Source organism: Asparagus officinalis, chromosome 5 (genome assembly GCF_001876935.1).
Source record: "Asparagus officinalis chromosome 5, Aspof.V1, whole genome shotgun sequence".
Taxonomy (NCBI): Eukaryota; Viridiplantae; Streptophyta; class Magnoliopsida; order Asparagales; family Asparagaceae; genus Asparagus; species Asparagus officinalis.
Window position 1 is genome coordinate 79,288,014 of NC_033798.1, and position 23,721 is coordinate 79,311,734.

The 23,721-nt window shown below is 47.0% G+C and overlaps 1 protein-coding gene and 1 long non-coding RNA gene across 2 annotated transcripts; one reads left to right on the forward strand and one right to left on the reverse strand.

Annotated features, from left to right (window-relative positions):
• Positions 19,054-20,898, forward strand: LOC109844051. Its single transcript, XR_002247869.1, has 2 exons — positions 19,054-19,312; positions 19,935-20,898. It is a non-coding gene; the product is annotated as an uncharacterized LOC109844051 (long non-coding RNA).
• On the reverse strand, positions 20,751-22,711 carry LOC109844050 (reticulon-like protein B4). Its single transcript, XM_020413056.1, has 5 exons — positions 22,400-22,711; positions 21,643-21,823; positions 21,418-21,559; positions 21,246-21,315; positions 20,751-21,153 (listed from the first exon to the last, which is right to left on the reverse strand). The coding sequence occupies exons 1-5, from the start codon at positions 22,623-22,625 to the stop codon at positions 20,984-20,986; spliced, it is 789 nt and encodes a 262-aa protein (XP_020268645.1). The 5' UTR covers positions 22,626-22,711; the 3' UTR covers positions 20,751-20,983.

A 23,721-nucleotide genomic window follows, 5' to 3' on the forward strand; every position in this document is an offset into this window, starting at 1 on the left:
CAATGACACCGATGAACTCCCGCTTACGGGATCCTCCTTATCCTGGGCGTTTGAGACCGCCCTTGTTCTTTGCATGTGGATAGATAGCTTTGAAGTGGCCGAACTTCCTACAGATGTAGCATGATCCAGGAGGTCCTTTCTTACCACGAGCGCGTTGCTGGCTAGGTCCTTCGAAGAAAGGCTTAACAGGTCCAATCTGATGACTTCCTTGTGCCTTGCGGTAGTGAGGTGCATTTGCTTCTTCTTGCTGCACAATGTTCACATCTGAACCTTTCCTCCTAGTTGTTCCATTGCTAACTGGGCTGGCAAGTCAATAACACGTTTAATGGTGTAGGGTGAATATTTGATTTCCCGAAAAAGGGAGTTTCGTTTGTATTTATAAGAAAGCTTATTACAAACTAATGATCAAATAGTTACAACAGAAGCAGAGGGAAGGCCCTCTTTGTTTTGTGTGGGGACTTTTAGGTGGCTACAGGATGCTTCGCTCGATGCTCGTGTCGAGTCTGCTTCCCTTGGACCGTTCGAATGAGGTTGCTGGAGAGCTTCAGTTCGCAGTAGAAGCTCAACTTGAGAGAGTTCGGGTCTGTTTAGTTCGCCGGCGATCGGAGCTCGGAACTAAGCAGTGGTGCTGCAATGCAAAAAGGTTGTGCAGAGAGCTTGGTCTCAACTCTTTTCTCTAAGTTTTGCGACCCCTCCTCCAGTGTGCCGGAAGGGGCTTTTAAATGGGAGAAGGACAACTTGACTCCTCCTTGAATTGTGGGATGTGACCACATCTTCTTCAGAGACGTCTAGCTGTTCCTCGAAACCATGAACGGTCATTCCAGGGATTGTGCTTTATGTCCTGTCACCTACGATGGGAAGGCCCATTCTTGTATGTGAGGCAACAAACGACTACTATCCGAGTGGATTTGACCAGCATTAATGAACCGCATTTATGAGTCCGCAGATCGATGAGGCGTCTGTCCGATCACCAGTACTGTGCGTGACCGCCCGGCGTGCTTTGAGCACGACGCTTTCTCCTTTCCGGTCAGGAGAGGCGGTGAAGTAGGTGTACAGTACTCGAGTGAGTCTAGCCAGCTTGCCGAGTGCCGGCGGACCCAGCTCCAGACTCAGACAGCCGAGGTGAGTCGCATTTATGAATGCTCAGGTTGACTCGACACCTGTCCAGCTCCTTCGCGCTGTGCGCACTGTGGGCGGCCGTTTTGACGGCCCTGGGGTACTGTGCTCTCTCTCCCTTTGGGTCGAGAGAGGTGGGAAGGCCCACCTCAGCACGTGGGGTAGTGGATACCCAGCTGTACTGACGGTTTTGGGGCTTGCTGGCGGATTCGACTCCGAACTCGGGCAGGCGAGTTGAGCGAAGAGCAAATTTCCGCCATCCTGATCGCTCCTGACTCATGCTGGCGAGTCGACCGTTAGGCGAACCTGGATTTGAGCACAGTCGACGTCTACGCGGTTTAGGTCCGTGTCAGAGAACTGGGCGTGCGAACTCTTCTCGTAGACAAATTCCCTGTAGACCCATAGAGGTATTTTTTACCGTCTACAAGACCCCCTTCAAAGTTTTCGGACCTAAACTGGCTTGCGTGTGGTCTGGAACACTTTGAATGAAGAAACTGTTGGCGAAGCAAGTGCCTTCGATTTCTCTTAGGATTTTTAGCAAACCCTCAGCTATCAACGGGTTTGATGTGCCTTTACCGATTACCGTTTGAATCGGGCTAGCCATACTATTCTCCTCAGTATGATGAGTTGTCGAACAGTTTCTCTTAGGCTTAATGCTAAGATTTCTGCTCTAACCCTTAGCCATCTGGGGCGTGGGTTTCAACCGTTTAAGCAAGGTCATTCTTTTGGCTTTGTTCGTAATTTTACCTTTGAGGGCGAATGCATCGTCAAGGCGAAATTAATTTTTGAGAGCCAATTCTCGCGCGACTCGTGGGGTTATGCCCAGTATTTGCAGGCGAAACCCTTCCTTTTGTAGGCGGAACCGGATCTGACGAGAGATGAGCCACGCGTCTGCTGACAGAGCCTCGTGCTTCCCAGCTAAGACATTGGATCGTGGCGATCGTGACTTGACAGCACGATCCTCGTGCGTTTCGCCCTGCGACGTATCGTGGCCGTGGTTCTCGGACTCAACCGTTGGATTCAACCGCCAATCTCGGTTCCTTCGATGTACTGAGGGTGATCTGGACCGTCGAATTTAATCGTGGCCACGTTTCTTGTTCGTTAGGGTTTTCGCCTTTCGAGGGCAGTCGTGGTCACGTGGGCAACTCCGCCCTTCTAAATCAGCCGTTTTCCTCCATTGGGATTTACCGTGCTTTCAAATCTCGAAAGGGAACATCCAAGGAAAGAATTCCCGCTTCCTCTTACAATGGCTCCGAAATCTAAGAGGTGCAAAGTGAGGGGTGCAGGTCCCGGACGTTACTCCGACCGTCTCTCTGCCGGCATGCCTGCTGGTGCTCTGGAGTCGTGCCCAGGTACGTTGATGGATTCGTTGGGCGATCCCTTGCAGGCCTTAGGCGTCGGATTTAGGGAGATGAGTGTTGCTTATTTCCCCGATTTGGGGCAAAGTTTGCCCTATTTTGCCCTTAGAGGATGAGTACTGTGCCCGCAGGCGAATCCTCCAGTGGGGAGGAGACGAACCCCCTTTTCGTAAGGCGAGTTCGGCCCTTTCCATTAGAGGGGAGTGTAGTCCGTAGGGACAGACCTCGTTCGAAGTGGGTTCCCCCTTTCGATAGGCGATTTCGCCTTCCTCTGTTCGATGGGCGGTTTCACCTCTACAGCGGATTTTGTCTCAATTGACTTTCTATTTCTTGTTGCAGCGACCTTCCCTGATGAGGCTTTCCCGGAGGGTGTGGCCGTTGGCCACGTCGGGGCTAAGAGCTACACGGCCCCTTCTCGTTTTCCCTCGTTGGCTCCAGTACCCTTGTTCACTGCTGATAAGCTGCATGGTCTGGTACAGAGGGTCACGGATGGTCATCACTTGACCCTGCGCGAGCTGACGACCAATGCGGCGCTGACAGATGAGGCCAGGGCAGAGCTGCCGAAACCTCAATTTCTGTTCGGCGACTCCATGACCGACCCTTCTGCCCTGTTGCTCAAAGAGAGCCGGTGGTTCCGCACGGTAGAGGGGACCCATTATTACCTCCCCAGCATGCCGAGAGGGTTTTCGATTGTTGAGCTGCGGTCCCTCGCGATTCCTCGGACGATGAACTGGGATTTGACCCCCACTCAGGACGGGGTCACTTGTGGCGTCTTTACGGGTTCTACGGCTGGGTATGGAGTGGAGAGCTCATGTAAGCGCGTGACGGGTCTGCGCCCTGGCTTAGTGTCTGCTGAACCGCCCGTGGGGGAATCGACAGCGGTGGCGGAGACCTTCCGTCACCGCTTCTTCCGAGTCGGTGGAAGCTTTCCCCCGAAGGACTTTAGAGCCCCGGGGTGGGTTTACTCTGCACCTGGCAGTGACACGTGGTGGTAAACTCATGTAAATTATGGCCCGTAGTGGCCCTTTTGCTTATTCTGTTCACCTTTGCTTTGCGCATACAGTTTTCTCTCTTTGACTGCGCCGTTGGGCATTTGAATTGAACTTGACGATCCACTGATTGTCCTGTTTAGGACTTAGTCGTATTAAGCTCTTGTTTTGCTTTCTGTTGCTCATAGCGTGGGATCGGATTAACTCCGATCTTCGCGTTGTAGCTCCAACGGGATCGAGAGAGTAACCCTTGGATCGCAATAAAGAACAAACATTCGCCTTTACGGCCAACTGATGAACTTGACTTCGACTCGCTTTTCGGCGAGTTGTTGTATGGGGGAACCGACAGACAGGTTGTCTGTCGAACCGTGTTCGACAATTGTCGTCATGTGGGAATGTGACAATTGATTGTGGTAGGAGTCATCGCCTGGTAGACTCTACCTATCAGTTATCCTAAAGCAATGTTAGGACATCTGGAATAGGTCAAATAGTTCAGGGACGTAGGAGTGTGACTATTGACAGAAGTAATAGCACGTCGCATGGTAGGCTATTACTTAGGCTATGCTATTCGTAAGAATAACGGCGCCAACCATCAGAGGTGATCATTAACTTGATGGGATCTTGTCGCGATTGGAGCGACCGTGGGGGGAGGCTACCATTTCTCAGAATAAGAGTGGTAAGCGGATTTTGTCAGAGGTTTGATGTTAACTTGACGGGGAATGTCGTGATTGGAACGACTTTGAGGACCCACCATCCTTTAGAAGAGGATTGGTAAGTTGATTTTGTCAGAGGTTTAATGTTAACTTGACGGGGAATGTCGTGATTGGAACGACTTTGAGGACCCACCATCCTTTAGAAGAGGATTGGTAAGTTGATTTTGTCAGAGGTTTAATGTTAACTTGACGGGGAATGTCGTGATTGGAACGACTTTGAGGACCCACCATCCTTTAGAAGAGGATTGGTAAGTTGATTTTGTCAGAGGTTTAATGTTAACTTGACGGGGAATGTCGTGATTGGAACGACTTTGAGGACCCACCATCCTTTAGAAGAGGATTGGTAAGTTGATTTTGTCAGAGGTTTAATGTTAACTTGACGGGGAATGTCGTGATTGGAACGACTTTGAGGACCCACCATCCTTTAGAAGAGGATTGGTAAGTTGATTTTGTCAGAGGTTTAATGTTAACTTGACGGGGAATGTCGTGATTGGAACGACTTTGAGGACCCACCATCCTTTAGAAGAGGATTGGTAAGTTGATTTTGTCAGAGGTTTAATGTTAACTTGACGGGGGATGTCGTGATTGGAACGACTTTAGTGGATCCGCCATCTCATTGGAGAAGATAGGCGAATTGGATGGATTTGTCGTGATATGAACGACTTTAGTGGATCCGCCATCTCATTGGAGAAGATAGGCGAATTGGATTCCGTCAGAGGCTTTCGCCCGAACGGGTAAAGTAGGAGCAGTTTAGCCTCATGTACCAGTTGGAGGGCGCTGAGGGCCAGTTTAGACTCTTGCACTCGTGGGAGTTTGTGAAGGAGCACTATGGGTAGTACTTCTTCAGATACTTGCCGTTGATGGGCATCATGATTTTATCGCCGTTCGGTTTGACGAGGCGATAGGCGCCGTTCGAGTAGACTGTCTCTACTACGAATGGCCCTTCCCATTTGGACTGGAATTTCCCCTTCTTCTTGGAAGTGAGGATCATTGGTCTACGGACGGATAGGACGAGCTCTCCTTCTTTGAAGGCTCGGCGCTTGACTTTCTTGTCGAAGCTCCTGGCCATCCGAGCTTGGTAAAACTCGATGTGCTGCTGAGCTTCCAGTCGCCTGTCGTCCAGCGCTTCGAGTTCTGCGAGTCGAAGCCGGTGATTCTCCTCGGCTGTCATTCCTGTTGATAAGGCGACGCGGAGGGATGGAATCTGAATCTCTAACGGCAATACAGCTTCGCAGCCGTATACCAACGAGTAGGGCGTAGTGCCAGTCGGTGTGCGAACCGTCGTGCGATATGCCCACAGGCTTTCGCCTAGCTTTTCATTCCAGTCGCGCTTGCTAGTGGAAGTCAGCTTGGTCAAGATCTTGATGATCGTCTTGTTGAAAGCTTCGGCCAAACCATTCGCTGAAGGGTTGTAGGCCGTGGACGAGAGGTTCTGTATCCGGAGTTTGTCGCAGAACCGGGTGAAGGCATGGCTAACGAATTGCGTGCCGTTGTCGTGAATGATACGCCGGGGTACGCCGTATCGGTATATGACATGGTGCTTAATGAACTTAATCACGTCGCTAGTCTTGACTTCTCTTAAGGGGATGGCTTCTGCCCATTTAGAGAAATAGTCGGTGATCGCGAGGATGAAGCGATGGCCTCTCGCCGATGGTGGAGAAATTGGCCCGACTATGTCCATCCCCCATGCCTCGAAGGGCCAAGATGCCCTCGTCGGATGTAGATCCTCAGGAGGCTGGTGCATGTAGTTGGCGTGGATCTGGCATTCGTAACATCGCTTAGCATAAGCGACTGCATCAGTAACCATCCCAGGCCAGAAGTAGCCCATCCTACGTAAGCGATCCCAAAGCTTGGGTCCGGGCTGATGAGCTCCGCACACGCCGTCATGTGCTTCGCGTACGGCTTCTTGCGCCTCTGCTTTTGAAAGGCAGCGAAGTAGCAAGCCGTCATATGACCTGCGATACAACGTTTTAGTGGTTGAATCGTAGTAGAATCGCGAGGCACGTCGCCGGATAGACTCTCGTTCCTTCGAATCCTCAGGCAACATGCCGTATAGGACATAATCGATGATCGGGAGACGCCAGTCTTCCTGATCTGGCTGACCCGAGGCTTGATGAGTGGCGTTTGCCTCTGGGACGTCTCTGGGTCGAAAGAGTTTTCGGCTGGCGACAGCGACCTTTTGGGTCGTTCCAGGAGGCTGGGCTAAGTTAGCTGCCAAGGATGCGAGAGCATCCGCATGGGTGTTCTTTGAACGGAGCACGTGCTCAATACGGAAGCTCTCGAATGACTCCACTAGTCTGACCGCTGCTCGGTGGAGCGGGATAAGATCTTCATTCCTGACTTCGTATTCGCCAGTCATTTGTTTGACAATGAGTTGCGAATCGCCATAAGCCTCCAGATGCTTTATCCCGAGCTCTTTGGCTAACTCGAGCCCTATGAGCAACGCGTTGTACTCGGCTACGTTGTTGGTACATGGTTCCGTCAAGGAAAAGGCCCGGGGAAACACGTGACCATGCGGGGAGGTGAGGGCCACTCCCACTCCTGCAGAAATAGAGCCGCTCGCGCCTGCGCGGGACGCACCGTCGAAGAACATCTGCCACACCTCCGGCGACGAAGTCATATTGGCTTCGGGAGGTTCATCCGGCAGATCTTCGAATAGATCGGTCTTCTCCCCCAGCGGGTGACTAGCCATGAGATCGCAGATGGCTTGTCCCTTGACCGATTTCTGCGGCATGAAATGAATGTCGTATTGAGAGAGCAGAAGTGCCCACCTGGCCAGGCGCCAGTTTAGCGCTGCGGGTTGTGTCATGAAGACCCGAATGGGATTCATCCGGGAGATGACATGGATGGTTTGGCCAACCAAGTAGTGCCGCATCTTTTGGATAGCGAACACCAAGGCTAGGCATTCCTTCTCGACCATTGGGTACCGTTGCTCGGCGCCCTGCAAGGTTCTGCTCAGGTAGTAGATGCCCTGCTCGTGGCCTGCATCATCGTTCTGAGCTAAGAGGGCACCCAGAGAATGTTCCATAGCCCGTATGTATATGAGGAATGGCCTTCCTGAGATTGGCGCCGCAAGGACAGGCGGATTTGAGAGATAAGCTTTGATCTCCTCAAAAGCCTTTTGGCATGGCTCATCCCAGACGAAGGAGGTACCTTTCTTCATCAGCTTAGAGAAGGGTTGGCACTTGCCCGAGAGATTCGAGATGAATCTTCGGATATAAGCCAGTCGTCCTTGAAGGCCTCTCAGCTCTTTAAGATTTCGGGGTGGTTGGAGCTCTTGAATAGCTCGCACCTTGTCTGGATCAATTCGGATCCCTTTCGTCGTGACGACGAAGCCGAGGAATTTACCGCTAGACATCCCTAAGAATGACTTGGTAGGATTCATCTTGAGCTGATGAGTCCTCATGAGTTCGAACATGGCCTTCAAGTCTTGGAGGTGATCCTCCTTATGGCGACTCTTCACGACCAAGTCGTCCACATAGCATTCGACCGTCTTTCGCAGATGATCTTGAAAGATCATGCTCATGGCGCGTTGGTAGGTTGCGCCGGCGTTCTTGAGCCCGAAAGGCATGACGGTATAGCAATACACCCCCATGGGAGTTCTGAATGCAGTGTGTTTCTCGTCTTCGGGGTGCATTTTGATTTGGTTGTACCCCGAGAAGCCGTCCATGAAGGACATCCTCTCGAATCCGCACGTATTGTCAATGATGACATCCGTGATGGGCAGAGGGAATTCGTCTTTAGGGCATGCGGCGTTGAGGTTCCTAAAGTCGATGCAGATGCGGATCTTGCCGTTCTTCTTCAAGACTGGAACAATATTCGCCACCCAGTCGGGGTGTTGCTCCTCTCTGATGAAGCCGGATTCGATCAGCTTTTTTACTTCAGATTCGATCGCCTCCATGATTTGGGGGCGGAACCGCCTCTGCTGTTGTTTGACTGGCTTGGCGTCAGGGCTGATGTTGAGGCGATGCGTGGCGACCCGCGGATCCAGACCAGGCATATCCTCGTAATTCCAGGCGAAGACGTCAATGTATTCCCGTATGAGGGCGATGAGATCCTTTTTTTCTTGAGGAGGCAGGCTGTCGCTGATGAATATGGGTTTGGGATTCGCCTCAGTACCCATGTTCACCTGGAGGACTTCATCTTCAGTTGGTGGTTCGCGCTGTTCGAAGCGACTGTTCCACTGGGCGCTAACATGGCGATCCCATGTCTCGTCGTAAAGTGGAAGTCGTTCGTCCTCTGCCATTCCGGCGGGGTCTACTGTAGCCATGTTGACTGTAAGGCCATCGAACAGATCCCTTACGCTGACGTCGGAGTCCCAGGCCGAGGTTGTTGACGACTGATCCCCTGAACATGCGTAATCGGAATCTTCGTCGACGTAAAAACAACACTCCGATGAGGAGGAGGAGTAGCCTAAGCCTCTCCTAGTCCTGTTGAAGTAATTTGAGGGCTTCCCTTTGGGGACGTAGGATGGTTTGATGACCGTCTTGCGTCCTCGGCCGTAATTCAGGCCCTCTAAGCGAGTGAGGTCGTACCCCATGTTGCTCATTATGCGTTTCGCTACTCGACTGTATTGCGAGAACTGGGGTGCTGGGTCTTCGTCCTCAGATTCGTCCCATAGCGTGCGTAGGGGACGATCGATTCGACCGAAGATGATGTCTTTTCGATACCTCTTCCGTGCTGGCACGACGAATACAGCTCGCGATGGCTCGATCAGTCGCGTCTTGAAGACGTATGACGAACATACCGGCAAGTGTAGAGAAGACTCACTGTAGAGTGTCGACCATAGGTTATTAGGTGCGTCATCTTCGGACGAGGAGCAAGACGACAAATAAGCAAGGTCGGATTTTTCATTCATGATAAGCTTCTCTGCCTGAACGGCGTTGGTTACATGGTGACTCTCGTAACCAATTACAATTGACTCAAAGTCGTTCAGAATTAAGCTGTCACCGTATTCAGGCTCGCTGTCCGCCTCATTACCACTCTCCAGTTCTTCCACTGGTGGCTGTTCGGGGTCCTGGTACAGCAGAGAATCCGCGAAGTAGTTCTCGACCCCTTTAAAGGGATGTTTGTCGGCCACTACCGTTCTTACTCGCTCGTAGTCGTCCACATACTTCAAACATTGGTGTAGTGTGGATGGAACGATCCGGTTGCCATGAATCCACGGACGCCCCAGGAGTATGTTGTAGGAGGGTTCAGCATCGATAACGTAGCACGTCACCTCCGTCTTCATGTCGCCTATCCGACATTTCAGGCGGATTTTGCCGAGTGGCCGAGTCCCAGTGGCGTTGAAGCCGAAGATGGTAGTCGAGGTCGAGGCTAGGCGCTTCGACGGTATCCCCAAATGTTTGATTAGCTTCAGGGGCACGATGCTCAGTGCGGACCCCGGGTCAACCTGGATCCGATCCACTTTCGCCGAGCCGACGTATCCTGTGAAGTACAGCGGCCGGTCATGGGACGTGTTCTTGATGAGCATGTCCTCGGGGGTGAAAGTGATGCAGGGGATCTGTCTCTCGGAGACTTGGCAGCAAGTTGTACAGCCCTGTTCGATCTCCGTTTCTTTCGAGAAATGGGTCGAGAACGCCTCTGCGTCAGCCAACGCCTCTTGTAAGGCTTCCCGGGTAGGCCTAGACAACCGGAGGAGGTCGTACACGGTGATTCGCGCGGGTATGCTTTTCAATTGCGCGAGCACGTTGAACCGGTAAGGCTGGCGGCTTGAACTTGGCTCATCTGGATTGGGAGGGACTGCTGCGGCCGGCCTCGCGGGAGGTCCTGCTGGGTTTTCCGTCCTCGCGGGATATTGTTTTGCAAACTCCTTTCCGGCTCTCGTGGCGAAGACGTTGGTGTCTTCTTCAGAGTCGGTTAAGGCAGTCATCGCCGCGTCGTCTGTATCCAGGATGGCGGTGACAACGTTGCAATATTTCCTCTTAGCCTCCTTGGAAGGCTGTGCGGTCCACTGCTCGTCGTCGAGGAGGTCCGGATGGACCCACATCACTTGCCCTGATGGCAGAGTTTGTGGAACCAAACCCTTCTCCCGCTGGTTGTGAGGATCGTCGTTAGTGATCTTCAAAATCGCCTTGGGGATAGGAATTATCCCCGCCGGAGCTTGAACCTCTGGGAGACCCGTCCCAAAGCTCAAAGTGACCATGTTCGCCGTCACCTGCTTTTGGACCTTCTCTTTCTTCAAGACCCCCGCGTCGTAGAGGGCCTGGAGTTTGTCCTTGAGGACGTAGCATTTGGTTGTGTGATGCCCAAGGAATCTGTGATATGCACAGTAACTTGGGTCACCGGTTTTGTCTGCCTCTTCAGGCTTGGTGGCTTCCGGTAACTTAATCCGCCCACTCTTGAGTAGAGTGTCGAAGGTAGCTACCACCTGGTCTTCTTTGAAATCATATTGCCGCTGGGGGCGCGGTTCAAATTGCCTGGGTTTCGGCTTTTGAACGAACTTTGGCGCCGCGGCAGAGTCTACGGCCATAGCCTCTTTTCCCTTCGATCGGGGAGGGTTCTTTGGCGCAGCCGGCTCTGCTGCTCCCTTTTTGGACTGCGGCTCTTCGGCCTCCAGCCTCTTGATCATATTTTCGACTTGCTCACCTTGGCGAACAAGCTCCTTCCAAGTCCGGGTCTCTACCGCCCCTATCTTGGACAAGATATGGATCGACAGGTTGTTGCGGCACATCTCGATCAGTGTCGCCTCGGAAACTTGGTCCCGACAGTGGACTGATCGGTTCCGAAATCTCTTCACGAAGTCATTGACCGATTCCGACTTCCGTTGCTTCTCAGCAAGGAGAGTGGCCATTGACACCTCGGTGTCGTCGTCGAAGAAGCGGGCGAGGAAAAGCTTTTCAACGTCGGCCCACGCCTTGATAGAGCCGGGCTCCAATTTGCGGAACCATTCAAAGGCCACCCCCTTGAGGGTACCTATGAACAGTCGAGTGAGAATGGCGTCATTCCCGGTAAGGAATCCGGTTTGCGCCATAAAATAATAGATGTGCTGCGAGGGTGACCCCTTGCCATCAAACTGTAACAAGCTGATGGGTTTGAACTTCGCTGGGTATGGGACCGTGTCCCATTCCGTGGGGTAGGGACGTACCACCCCCAGCTTGTTCATATTTTGCTGAAGCTTCAGCGCGTTCAGCTGGTCTTGGAATTCATCGAACCTCTTGTCACGGGTGCTATCCGCAGTGTGCGACGTTCCTATTGATGTCTTGGAGGAATAATCGGAATGTTGATTATCCTCCGCCTCAGACACGGGACGGAGGGGAGGTACCCACTCCCTGTCTCTAGTTTGCCGGGGTAAGGGGCGTTGGGCCCTTTTCTTCTTTTTCTTCTTGTTCAGCAGTTGTTCCATCATCTCTCTTAGAGAGTCGATGGTCGCCTGCTGTTCCTCCAACTTTTGAGCCATTGTCTGCTCGTGGTTGGTATTGGTCATGTGTGCCTTCGCCTGCGCGTCTTGGCTTGAGCGCGAGGTCTGAGATGTGGCAGCGGCCGAATGGTCCTCATCTTCGCCGCAGGAGGGAGGTATTAGGTTGGAATAGTCAAACCCAATACTTACCCCCCGGTGACTACGGGTTCGCTGGAATATGCCTTCCTGCCGGCGTCGAGCGGACCGAGTGTTAGGTCTTAGGGCGGAATCCGAGTCTGGCGAGTCGGAGAGTACTGCCTTCCCTTTATCCGTCATGTTAACCGTGGCGGATGAGAGTTCCAAGTCATCGGCAGCGCGTCTTTTTTGGTGACGGCGCCTTTGACGGGAGGGCCTTGGTCGAGAGGACTGTTGGGACAGTCTCCCAAACACCGAAGGTCTCGCCGTTCCGACGCATTGACAGTCGGCGAGGACCGTGTGGATGAGTCTCTCGCAGTGGCACTGAGGATTCGCCTCATGGATAGTGCGTTTGCGAGTTAAATATTCTCTGAGGTCTTCTACGGGCGGTTGGTGACAACCCCCGGCCTCAGAAGAGTCGCTCTGGTGAGTCGACGAGAGGTTTTTGGGTGCGCCCTCTGGTGCGCGTTGGATGGAATGCTTTGGTGCTGGAGTCGAGCGATCTCGCCTTGACTGGCGAGTCTTCGCGTTTGAGCGAGCTCCAGTACGTGGGCGGGTTTCACCCCTTCGCCTGGAAGAACGGGTTCGCGAGGACTCGCCTACTTCTCTACCTTTACGTTTATCCGTCAAATGGTTATGACGAGGCTCGCCAGCCTTCGAGGATTCGCCTACTCGGGTAGGCTCACTCCTTGGAAGTGAGTTATTCGCATCAGGGATATGACCTGAGAAGCGAAGTCTTCCCGAGCGGGCGGCTCTGCCTTCCTCAGTTGGCGCTCCTGACTTGGAGGGCCTCCCAATGTCGGGCAGTTTGCCTTCTCGCCTAGCGTTCCTCGGGCCCGTATGATGGCTCAGGCCGTTATGAGGAACGGAGGTTTGGACCTCCTGTCTGACGAGTTCCTGCCGCCGCTGTTGGTTAGTTCTCCCAACGGGGAGAACGTCACCGCGAGCTGTGGCAGCGTGGTTTGTGCCGGAGTGAACCGGCGTTCCCTTCGGGGTAGGTGTCTGCGGGGATCGCTTGGCGACCCATTTGGCAGACCCTTGCCCTTTGCGCTCGACCCCCGGCTTGGCGTTGATCGATTGTGAGGGAACGGGTTCTTCCGATGAGACTCGGGTAGAACCCGTAGGTGCAGAGGCTTTGACCGTCTGAGGTCGGCCTCGACGCACGACTCTGTGACGTTTGCGGGACGCATCGCCACCAGAGGAGGAGGAGGACAAGTACTCTTCGTACTTGGCCTGGTCGAACTCAATTTCTAGGGACTCCACTGTCGTCCCTACAGCAACCTCATCAAACTGAGCCACCACCATTTCACTCGATGAAACAGCTTCTCCCACTGTGGTCGCCATCTTCTGTAGGGTGAATATTTGATTTCCCGAAAGAGGGAGTTTCGTTTGTATTTATAAGAAGGCTTATTACAAACTAATGATCAAATAGTTACAACAGAAGCAGAGGGAAGGCCCTCTTTGTTTTGTGTGGGGACTTTTAGGTGGCTACAGGATGCTTCGCTCGATGCTCGTGTCGAGTCTGCTTCCCTTGGACCGTTCGAATGAGGTTGCTGGAGAGCTTCAGTTCGCAGTAGAAGCTCAACTTGAGAGAGTTCGGGTCTGTTTAGTTCGCCGGCGATCGGAGCTCGGAACTAAGCAGTGGTGCTGCAATGCAAAAAGGTTATGCAGAGAGCTTGGTCTCAACTCTTTTCTCTAAGTTTTGCGACCTCTCCTCCAGTGTGCCGGAAGGGGCTTTTAAATGGGAGAAGGACAACTTGACTCCTCCTTGAATTGTGGGATGTGACCACATCTTCTTCAGAGACGTCTAGCTGTTCCTCGAAACCATGAACGGTCATTCCAGGGATTGTGCTTTATGTCCTGTCACCTACGATGGGAAGGCCCATTCTTGTATGTGAGGCAACAAACGACTACTATCCGAGTGGATTTGACCAGCATTAATGAACCGCATTTATGAGTCCGCAGATCGATGAGGCGTCTGTCCGATCACCAGTACTGTGCGTGACCGCCCGGCGTGCTTTGAGCACGACGCTTTCTCCTTTCTGGTCAGGAGAGGCGGTGAAGTAGGTGTACAGTACTCGAGTGAGTCTAGCCAGCTTGCCGAGTGCCGGCGGACCCAGCTCCAGACTCAGACAGCCGAGGTGAGTCGCATTTATGAATGCTCAGGTTGACTCGACACCTGTCCAGCTCCTTCGCGCTGTGCGCACTGTGGGCGGCCGTTTTGACGGCCCTGGGGTACTGTGCTCTCTCTCCCTTTGGGTCGAGAGAGGTGGGAAGGCCCACCTCAGCACGTGGGGTAGTGGATACCCAGCTGTACTGACGGTTTTGGGGCTTGCTGGCGGATTCGACTCCGAACTCGGGCAGGCGAGTTGAGCGAAGAGCAAATTTCCGCCATCCTGATCGCTCCTGACTCATGCTGGCGAGTCGACTGTTAGGCGAACCTGGATTTGAGCACAGTCGACGTCTACGCGGTTTAGGTCCGTGTCAGAGAACTGGGCGTGCGAACTCTTCTCGTAGACAAATTCCCTGTAGACCCATAGAGGTATTTTTTACCGTCTACAAATGGTTTCGTTGTGGCGGCCATATTTAATGACGGTGGCAGGCTATTCAAAATAGTTGCCACCTACAATTTCTTAGCCACCTACAATTTCTTAGGAATTTTAGATCTTCCTGAAGCTAGGTCCTTAGCCATGACAATCATCTTGTTCACATGTTCAGTAACATTGTCACATTCTTGCATACAGCATGAATTGAATCTATGCATTAAGAGATGTATGTTCACCTTAGAAGTAGTGTCATACTTCTCCTTAACTGCAAGCCACATTTCCTAAGCCGTATTATAGTTTTCAAAAATTTTGATTAAACTATCTTCCATGAACATTAACATCAGGCTTTTAGCCTTGTTGTCCTTAAGTTGCCACTGATCAAGCTCTCTTTTCTGATCGTCAGTGGGATCATCACCAAGAGTTGGTGCAGAAACATCTAGAACACTATCTAGATTGTCATGGATAAGTCTGTACTTAATTTTTCTATGACACATGTCATAGTTGGAACCATTAAGAACGTTCTATTTTTGCCAGTTTAGATGCAATCAATTTACTAGCCATGACGATGATAAAACTATATGATATTTCAAACGGAATGGATTTCAGATTGCTAAAATATAAAACTAACTTATTAAAAAAAATATAAAATTAACTTATTAAAAAATATATAAAACTAACTTAATTAATTGATACTAAAACAACTATAAATAAAAAAGTTAAAAGTTATACTGTAACTATAATAATGAAATATAAAGATAAGATATATTAAAAAATTTGATCACAACAAGATTAACTATATATACAAGATTAATAAACTGTTAATTACAAGAAGCAAATAAATGGTAAGTATTATTAAGGTTAAATCAGATATTAAAAAACAGAATTTTCAACTGTAGCAATTTAATGAAAACTGCAAATTGAGGATCCTTGTATAAATATACTAGCTAATTATAAAATACTACTATAACCATATAAATTCGGCCAAAAAAAATTATTTATTTCCCTTTTTAACAGACCCCTTTTCCGTTTTCAAGCAGACCCAGATTTAAACAAAAAAAATTAAATCCCCACAAGAACACAAAACAATGGGATGAAAAAGAATTGATGCCTCCAACAGAAGTTTGATACTTACAGTGAGGAGAGAAAAAATTGGAGGGATGAGTCTAGCCGGAGGGCGGCTGCGTACGGGTGCGACGCGGGTCAACGTGAGTTGGAGGGCGAGTCAGTGAACGAGTCGGTGGCGATTGCTGGCACGGGTCAATGGAGATCAGAGGAAAGGGAGGGCGATTTCGGAGGTCAGAAGAAGACGCGGGTCGACAGAGCTCCACAGGAGTGCTGGCGGTGGGAAGGAGGCTAGGGTTTGGGGATCAATGTGGCGGGCTCCGGAGGCGATTGAATCGCAGGTGGAGGAGGTGTGGTCGGTTGAGGATCTCAGGCGACGGGAGTTAGGCGCAGGAGGTGCGGGATCTGCGAAATTTTTTAATGGAATCGAAGGGTATAAGACTCTGATACCAATGAAGGAACGAGAGAGTATTTCTTTTGGGACTATGATGGAGATTGTTCTATGTTCCAGAGGAGAAGAACTCCTCTCTATTTATGGGTAGGGGTGGGCAAAAACCGAAAAAACCGCTCGAAAAAGCGGGCCGGTTAACCGAACCGGATTTAATGGATGAGAAGAAGACTTTAAACCGCCCGAACCGAATTAAACCGGTCTGGATCCGGTTTGAAACCCTGACCGCCCGAAAAAACCGAACCGAATTTTCTAATATAAATACTGAAAAATCCCTAACCCTAACTCCATTTCTCCCAGTCCTACACCACAACACCGCTGATCCCAGGACTATTTGCATGGTTTGTAACTAAGTAACTCTTTAATTATTTCTGGATTATTTGCATGTTTTGTAACTAAGTAACTCTTTAATGAGTTTATTATTATGGTATGGTATGTACTTGTTGATATGGTTTGCGCTCATTTCACTGATTTCAGTTTTTTTGTTAACTGTGGCAATGATGTTACTTCAAACAAGCTCCACATTTCATTGTTTGGGGGGGAAATTAAGTAGACAAAATGGACATAATGATACTTCATCAGAAATTAATAGGCAATGATCTCAGGTGTGGGCATATTTTTGTGAAATGGAATTAATTCGGCCCAAAACCGAAACCGATCCGAATTTCGGTTGGGCCGAATATTCGGATGAAGGGGAAAAAAAATCTGGATATGGATGAGAGTTTTGAGAATTCAAAAAATTCGGATTGGATGCGGATTGGGTTTAAAACCGACCCGAACCGAATATGCTCAACCCTATTTATGGGCGTTCCCTCTCCACCTGCGTCCCCAAAAAATCTGCCACTATCTCTCTAAACCATTCTCTTCGTAAGACCCGATCTCCAACGGAAGAAATCCCAGAATGTGAGATATTTCCAACAACAGGGTCGGATTCTTAATGGGTCGCGTCACAGATTTAGCCCATATGGTCAAAACCACTTACAAAATACAGCCAACTAAAAGATTGGGTTCAAGGGTTTGCGTTAGTTGCAAAACTTTGAGTAATTTGATCCAGCAACAATTCATCCCAGACAACTACATATTAGTTCAGACTTCTCATATATGGAGGAGTTTGTAGCTAGGGGTGGTAATGAACCAAATAATTAACAAATAGTTCGATAATTGTTCGAATAAGTATTCGGTTATATTCGACTCGATAGCTCGTTTACCACTAAACAAATATTTTTTAGTATTCGAGTTTACTAACGAATATAATTTAACCAGATGTATATTTAATTCGTTTGTCTATTAAATATCCGTTTAAAATTTAATCACAGCTTATTACTTGTATTATTGCACATATGATGTCATATTTTTAACCCACATACCATTTCTACTTGAGTTTTATATACTGATTTTAAGACTTAAATAATCTTAAATCTATTTTCTAATTAAAATTTTGATTTAAATATATTACATCATATATTATAAAGGAATAAATTTTATTTATGAATTCCAATACTATTTAAAAATCAAATTCTTGCCCCATTTGGCAAAGGGTTAATGAAGAATGGTTAAAGAGAATGATTAATGTACTTAGCCCATTTGATAATCCGAATGACTAAATTATTAACCCGTTAAATAATTTTTATTTTAGCCCTTATGATCAGTTTTAGTGTTTGGGAATAACAATGATTTTGACTATTTTCTTTATAATTAGAAGGGTTAACTCTTATTCCATCTAAATAGGAGTATTAGTAAACCCCTCATTTTGAGGGGTTAACTCATTTTAACCCATCTAGAGGGGTTAACTTAACCCTTCTATATTTTTTATGTTTGGCAATTTATGGAGGGTTAACTCATTTTAATCCTTATATACATTTGTTGTGTTTGGCAGGTTAAGAAGGGGTTAAGTCTCCTTAACCCCTCACTTAACCCTTTGCCAAACGGTACATTAGCGAATAAATATAGATATTCGATAAGTATTCGTGAATATTTATGAATATTTATCAAATACCAAGTATTCGAGTTCGAATTCGAAAAACTAGATATATGAATATTAGAGTTCACATTCGAATTCGATGATTTTAAACAAATACAGATACGAACAACTTAGTATTGGATTCGATTCGATTGTTTACCACCTCTATTTGGAGCTATCGTGAAGCTTAGGATGACCAGAGACTACTAAACCTGCTAACTGCCTTCCTATCCTGTCCCTCGCGCACAGTCGAGACGCTGGTTAGGTGCGAAGTCGCCATCAACGGAAGATGGTAAAGTACGGTTAACAGCGATCTCGCACTTAAAAGACGTTTGTGGAGCCTCCCTCCCCTCACGGTACTTTATTCGTGTTCTTTACCCGACCAGTTCGAGTAAAAAGACTTCGGATGATAATAACAACCGCTTAATAAAGCACCATTCCCTTGTATTTCAAATGCTGAAGTGAACAAATTAATATAAGTTCCCATGTACTAACCAAACAGAGGATTTTTGGGTGAGCTTATTCTTTATAGCTTATAAGTTATTTAGCTTTTACTGGCTTTTAGCTTTTATTATAAAAATGATATAAAATTTGTTTGGACAGAATAATAATTTTTTTAGTTAAATCTAACTTATCATTTAGATGAGCTGATAAGTTAGACGTTCAAAAGCTGGGGTATACAAACTTTTTAAAATAAGACTTATAAGCTAACTTATTTGATATTTTACCAAATAAGTAGATATTAAAATGTTACCAAAAAATAAGCTCCCCAAACACCTAGCATGTCATTACCTGATAATAGGTGATCCGTGATCCCTTTGCCCGGACTTGCATTTAATAAAAATGTTTCTCTTAACCCAAAACCATCAATGTGCATATTACAAACCTAAAATTTCCCCAAGATTCATCAGCAAGCCTACCAGTCATCGTAAATATCACGCACGCGGCTTGCATTGACCCTGTCAGTCTACCGAGATTCAGAGGTCCAAGATAGGAGCAATAATCAATATAGCCAGCTAGATTATTACCATCTTTAACCCTCACTAATTTTGATCTATGCCAATGGCAACATGCATAATATAACATCAACCGACAAAGCGAAAAGAGTGGGTAGAGTGGAAGTGAAGCTTACAACATGAAGGAAACTGTTTCGCCAAGTTTTAGTTCATAATGAGGACTTTAGGCTCTAATTCATAAATAGCAACAAGAAAAAGGAAGTATGAACCTATACGATGCATCTCACATGTCCTTATTTATAAAATTTCAAAGAGCAAAAAATCATCAATTTAAATAACCACCACAAATATTGAATCTCAACAGGCGATCCCCCGGAAATTTCTATCAATTTAAAAACTTTTTGATGATGAGCAGGACAGAGGTGATCATCAATGTCCTAACATCAATTTAGATGAAAGTTTATGTCCAACGATTATCATATGGGCAGTGTACTTTGTTCCTTCCAAAGTAAATTTTAGCTCTCATTGTCAATGTCGATGATCTATTCCGTTGGGTTGCTTTCTAAATGGCGACGGAAACATTTCGTAACCGACAAAATCCCATCCAACATCTGTAACATAGGCCAGGTGAATATAGCTGCTAACGTTGCCAGATATACTCTTTTATGGGCAGGTTCCAAGGATGATAGACTTACAAGAAGGATCCGCAGAGCTGCTCTCAAGTTACAATTCCAAGAAATTGCGAAGAAAAAAGCAGGTGCGGACATGGATGAAAACTTCCTGGTTGATTAAGATGTCGCTTGGGGCAATCGGGGTGTGCAGCTGTTTTTCTTCAGTAGGTTCCCTATCATCAACAGGTGTTGGTAAAGTTGAGGAATGCAAGCTTTCTCTTGGTGGCACTGGTTTCCTCTTCTCCTTCTTTTTGGGATTTTTAAACCTTTATGTTCTTTTTGACGCCTTTGTGCTTTTATGGGCGGTAGATTGTTTTCAGCCAGTGATTAGTTTGCTTTTGTTTTTCTGGGGGGTTCTCCCTACTGTGAGGTAGGTACAAGGGGGAAGTGTCATGATAGGTGACGACAAGGTCCGCTCCCTATCGACTCCTTTCTTCTTGTTCCTCCAAACCCAGTCTTTTTTGTAAGTTTTGTAAGTTTGTACATGTTTAGACTTCTTCTTCAGTACATATATGAATATATTTTGAGCAGGGAAATTTATTCTCTGCTTTTCAGCTCAAAAAAAAAACATAGGCCAGGTGAAGCGTGAAGTTTGATTTCCGTCATGTATCGAGGTGGAAAAACAACATACGTGCATAGCAACAGGTTTTTTCCCTGATACATCTGACAACCAAATATCATTGCTCGTTTTTTCAAAAACACTTTTGAAACTAAAGCCTATATATACCATAACTATCATCATCATCATCTCTAATATTCAAGAACTAAGTATCCAATTTGCACCATCCACATGTCGACCTTGTGCTCACTCGCACACTTACTAATCATCTGTGGGCAAAAAATACAATACAGTGCTGGTTTGTGCAGCTTAATAAGTTTTGTAACACGCAGGCCTGATCCATTTACTGAGTAGATACACTCAAAAGCAAGTACAAACACTCACATGTTTCAGTTGATGATCTTGCAAGCTAATATGGACAACACTGGTCATCCACTATCACTAGTCGAAATATAACTAGAATATAATGCGCTCATATATGTCTAACAGATCATCTAATATCAAAGTTAGCCGAAAATGTCACTCCACTATAACATAGAAACTGGTAATAGCACTAGAGTGTAGAACATCATGATACTTAGGTGCACCTAACCCCTATAAGAAGGTTTATTCTCAGTCAGTACATCACAGAGAATGTGTAAGAAAAATGTCTTTATATCCCTGATTCATTAATATGATTATGCTACATAATAATGTATAAGGTCCTCCTCAGCTTTCGCCTTATTAGCAAATACACAACACCTAGTTCCTCCGATATTTCTTTGCTAAAAAGCAAGTTGCACTCGGGTAGAAGCAAAACTTCCCTCAAGTGAGGTGTGAAAATGGAAGCATGTAATGACAGCAAAGCCGCAATCAGCTAGAAGACTTACAAGCACATAGAATCTATTCGCTACGATGTCACAAAATCTTGGAATCGTACCCACTAAACATAATAGAGTTACATGCAAACAGAGAAACCATTCGCATCACATAACAATAGAAAAGACATGCAACAGAACAGACACAATATAACACTTAGAAGCCAAAGCCTTCTAACACCAACACAGCAACAAAGTACCTTCTACCTTCTTATTGCAGCTTCTTATCCTTCAATGGTCCCCTTGGGATCTTGCTCAGGCACTTCTCATTGAACACTGCATAATGCTTCTTGAATTCTGCGGTTGCCTTCTCTCCAAAGGCATCGATTTTGTCCTCGTACTTCTCATACAGGACAGGCACCGTGTGAAGCAAGACGAATGCTGTGTTCCAAGACAAATCAAGCAACTGTTAGACGAAAGAAACAGTGATTCAAGATGATTATGCAAAAATAAAACAGGTCAAAGAACATTACTTATGTAGAACAAGGTCAAGAAATTGCAGCAGCTACCAACAACAGAAAGCAGCCATAACCCAGCAATCACCTGAGGGAGGGGAAAAAAACAAGAAGCAAGAATCATTAGCACAACCAATAGCCAGGAGCACGAGTAAATATCAACAATACAACATTACATAGATGAACATACAATGATGAACTTCTTCAGATCCTTTCCAGATGCGATTTGCCTCAAAACAGCAAACCCCTGGTTAATCTCATATCTCAGAGACAGCGCAACGTTTACAGTCAGATCCTCAGGGATGCTCACCTCAGGAATATGAGGTGGAGACCTGAAAGCAAAAAGGTTACCAGTATAAGTAATGCAGAATCTTATATCACCGAACTACTGAAAGGAAATGCGAAGAACTCTCACTTGTTGATGAAGGTAGTAGCATTTGACCAAAGGAAGAGGACTGCGAGTAAGAGTATGAGGCAGTGGCAGACCAGAGTCAGCAAGTGGTACTCGAGAAGCTCGAATAGGACCCAGATGGCAGTGGCCCCGCCCAGGACACTCGCGGAGATCTTCTTGTTCCTCCATAGGAACACATCAGCAGCTGCAATAAATAATACGGGGGTTTAAAACTATGATTCAAAGCTAATTAACAGTTTAGGCATAAAATTGTCAAGGATCGGCATCCAACTAACATGGCACATGCTTATTCAAAAAATAATTTCACCCAGGATTTTGGTCATGAAAGATGAATTTTACAAGCTTCTAGGTTTCGCTCCCACAGCATGATCAGCAGCCATCACTTATTTGTTATTTCTATACAGGAGTTTCCAAAATTGACAAATAAAAAAAAATCAAGCGAGAGATCATTCTTGCTTTTTATTTTTATTTCTTCACGCGTTGCTAGTTATCATAACCTAATAAAGCACAAATCACTATCAACAAACCTCATCATCACCAAACTAAGATTACCATGCAAAGTTAGCTTTCATCCACTCCAAAAAGTAATGGAAAAGTGACTAATTATTCACCAACCAACAGATCTCAGTTCAAACGGGCACAATCGAATCTAATCTCACCCGATCCGATCTAATCAAACAATTTTTTTTAAAAAAAATAAAAAAGAATAATTTTCAAAAACAAATTAGAAATGAAGTTAGGGTTTAGATCCGATCCATACGCTTGCCGCCGCCTAAAACTTTGTGGACAGGCTTCTCCCTCCCGAAAAGGCGCCAGATCTTGTTCTTGATCGAAGACGACCCCGCCTCCTCCGATTTCTTCTCGGATTTTTTAGGCTTCTCGTTGTCCGAGTCCGATGAGGACGATGACGAATCGTGGCTGTGGAACTTCTCCTCGATCTTCTCGATCAGAGATTCTCCCTTTGATTCCTCCGCGTGATCCGCCATGGCTCAAGAGCTCCGAAGAAATTCTCCACTGAGATTTTGCGCGAGGGGAAAGATGGAGAGATTTTGGGGCGAGAAACAGAAAGAGGGGTTTGGGGGTTTTATATAGGCGAAGGATGCGGAGGAGAAATCTCGGCCATTGGATCGAGACGCCTTGGGCTATGGGCTACTCATGGGCTGGGAGCGAGCGAGGGCTTGAAAGTCGTAAATGGGGTTTAAGTCTAGAAATGTTCGAGAACTAAAAACAGAGAAATAAATGGTGTGACTCCGTTGACGGCCCTTGGCTTTGATAACGGCGATCCTCACGAATCTTTTGCACTTTAGACCTTCTAAGTTTTTCCTTTCTTGCATAATCTTGGAAAAGAAAACTAAACTGCAAAAAAGCATCGCAAGGCTTTGACCGTCAGTTTTTAACGAACTTTAGCAGGTGAGCAAGCGAGCAACTTTGGACAGCCTCCTCTCTTTGTGGAGCATGCGTGTATATTTCTTTGCTAATTTATTTCCCTTTCGACCAAGGGCCCAGTCAGGAGGGGGGGAAATTACTAATGTAGGGTCTAAATACCACATTAGTATCGTTATTGGACAAATTTTCAAAACCGACCCTTTTGGGTTTTTAATTGCAAAAAACGACCGGTTTTGAAAATATTTATAAAAACCGACCTATTTAGCTGAAAACAGGTCGGTTTTTTTAAATTTTTTTGGGAAACTTCACGGGAGTTGAACTCCCGTGAAGTTTTTCTCATAACAAAACTTCACGGGAGTTGAACTCCCGTGAAGTTTGGAAGAAAAAATTTCAAAAACCGACCCAGTTTCAACCAACTGGGTCGGTTTTTATAAATAAAACTGAAATAGGTCTTTTTTTACAATTAAAAATCCAAAAGGGTCAGTTTTGAAAATTTGTCCTATCGTTATTCAAAACCCTATACTGAAAACGATTGACTTCTTCATTAGCTTTATAGAACCATAGTTGGTTTTGAAGTCCTATGATATAATATATGTATCTATCTGTATATGCACATATTCTCCTTCCTCTATAGAGCACTCTATTGACACCAATTTTTCATTTGCCTAAAAAGCGATAGGAACCCCCCCCGCCCCC

Bases quoted from the DNA above. Each gene is read 5' to 3' on its own strand.
- LOC109844050 (XM_020413056.1), bottom strand. From the start codon at position 22,625: ATGGCGGATCACGCGGAGGAATCAAAGGGAGAATCTCTGATCGAGAAG. The intron at 21,560-21,642 runs GTGAGAGTTCTT...TTTTGCTTTCAG, and splicing joins GCTACTACCTTCATCAACAA to GTCTCCACCTCATATTCCTG. The intron at 21,154-21,245 runs GTAATGTTCTTT...CTTGGAACACAG, and splicing joins CTTGACCTTGTTCTACATAA to CATTCGTCTTGCTTCACACG.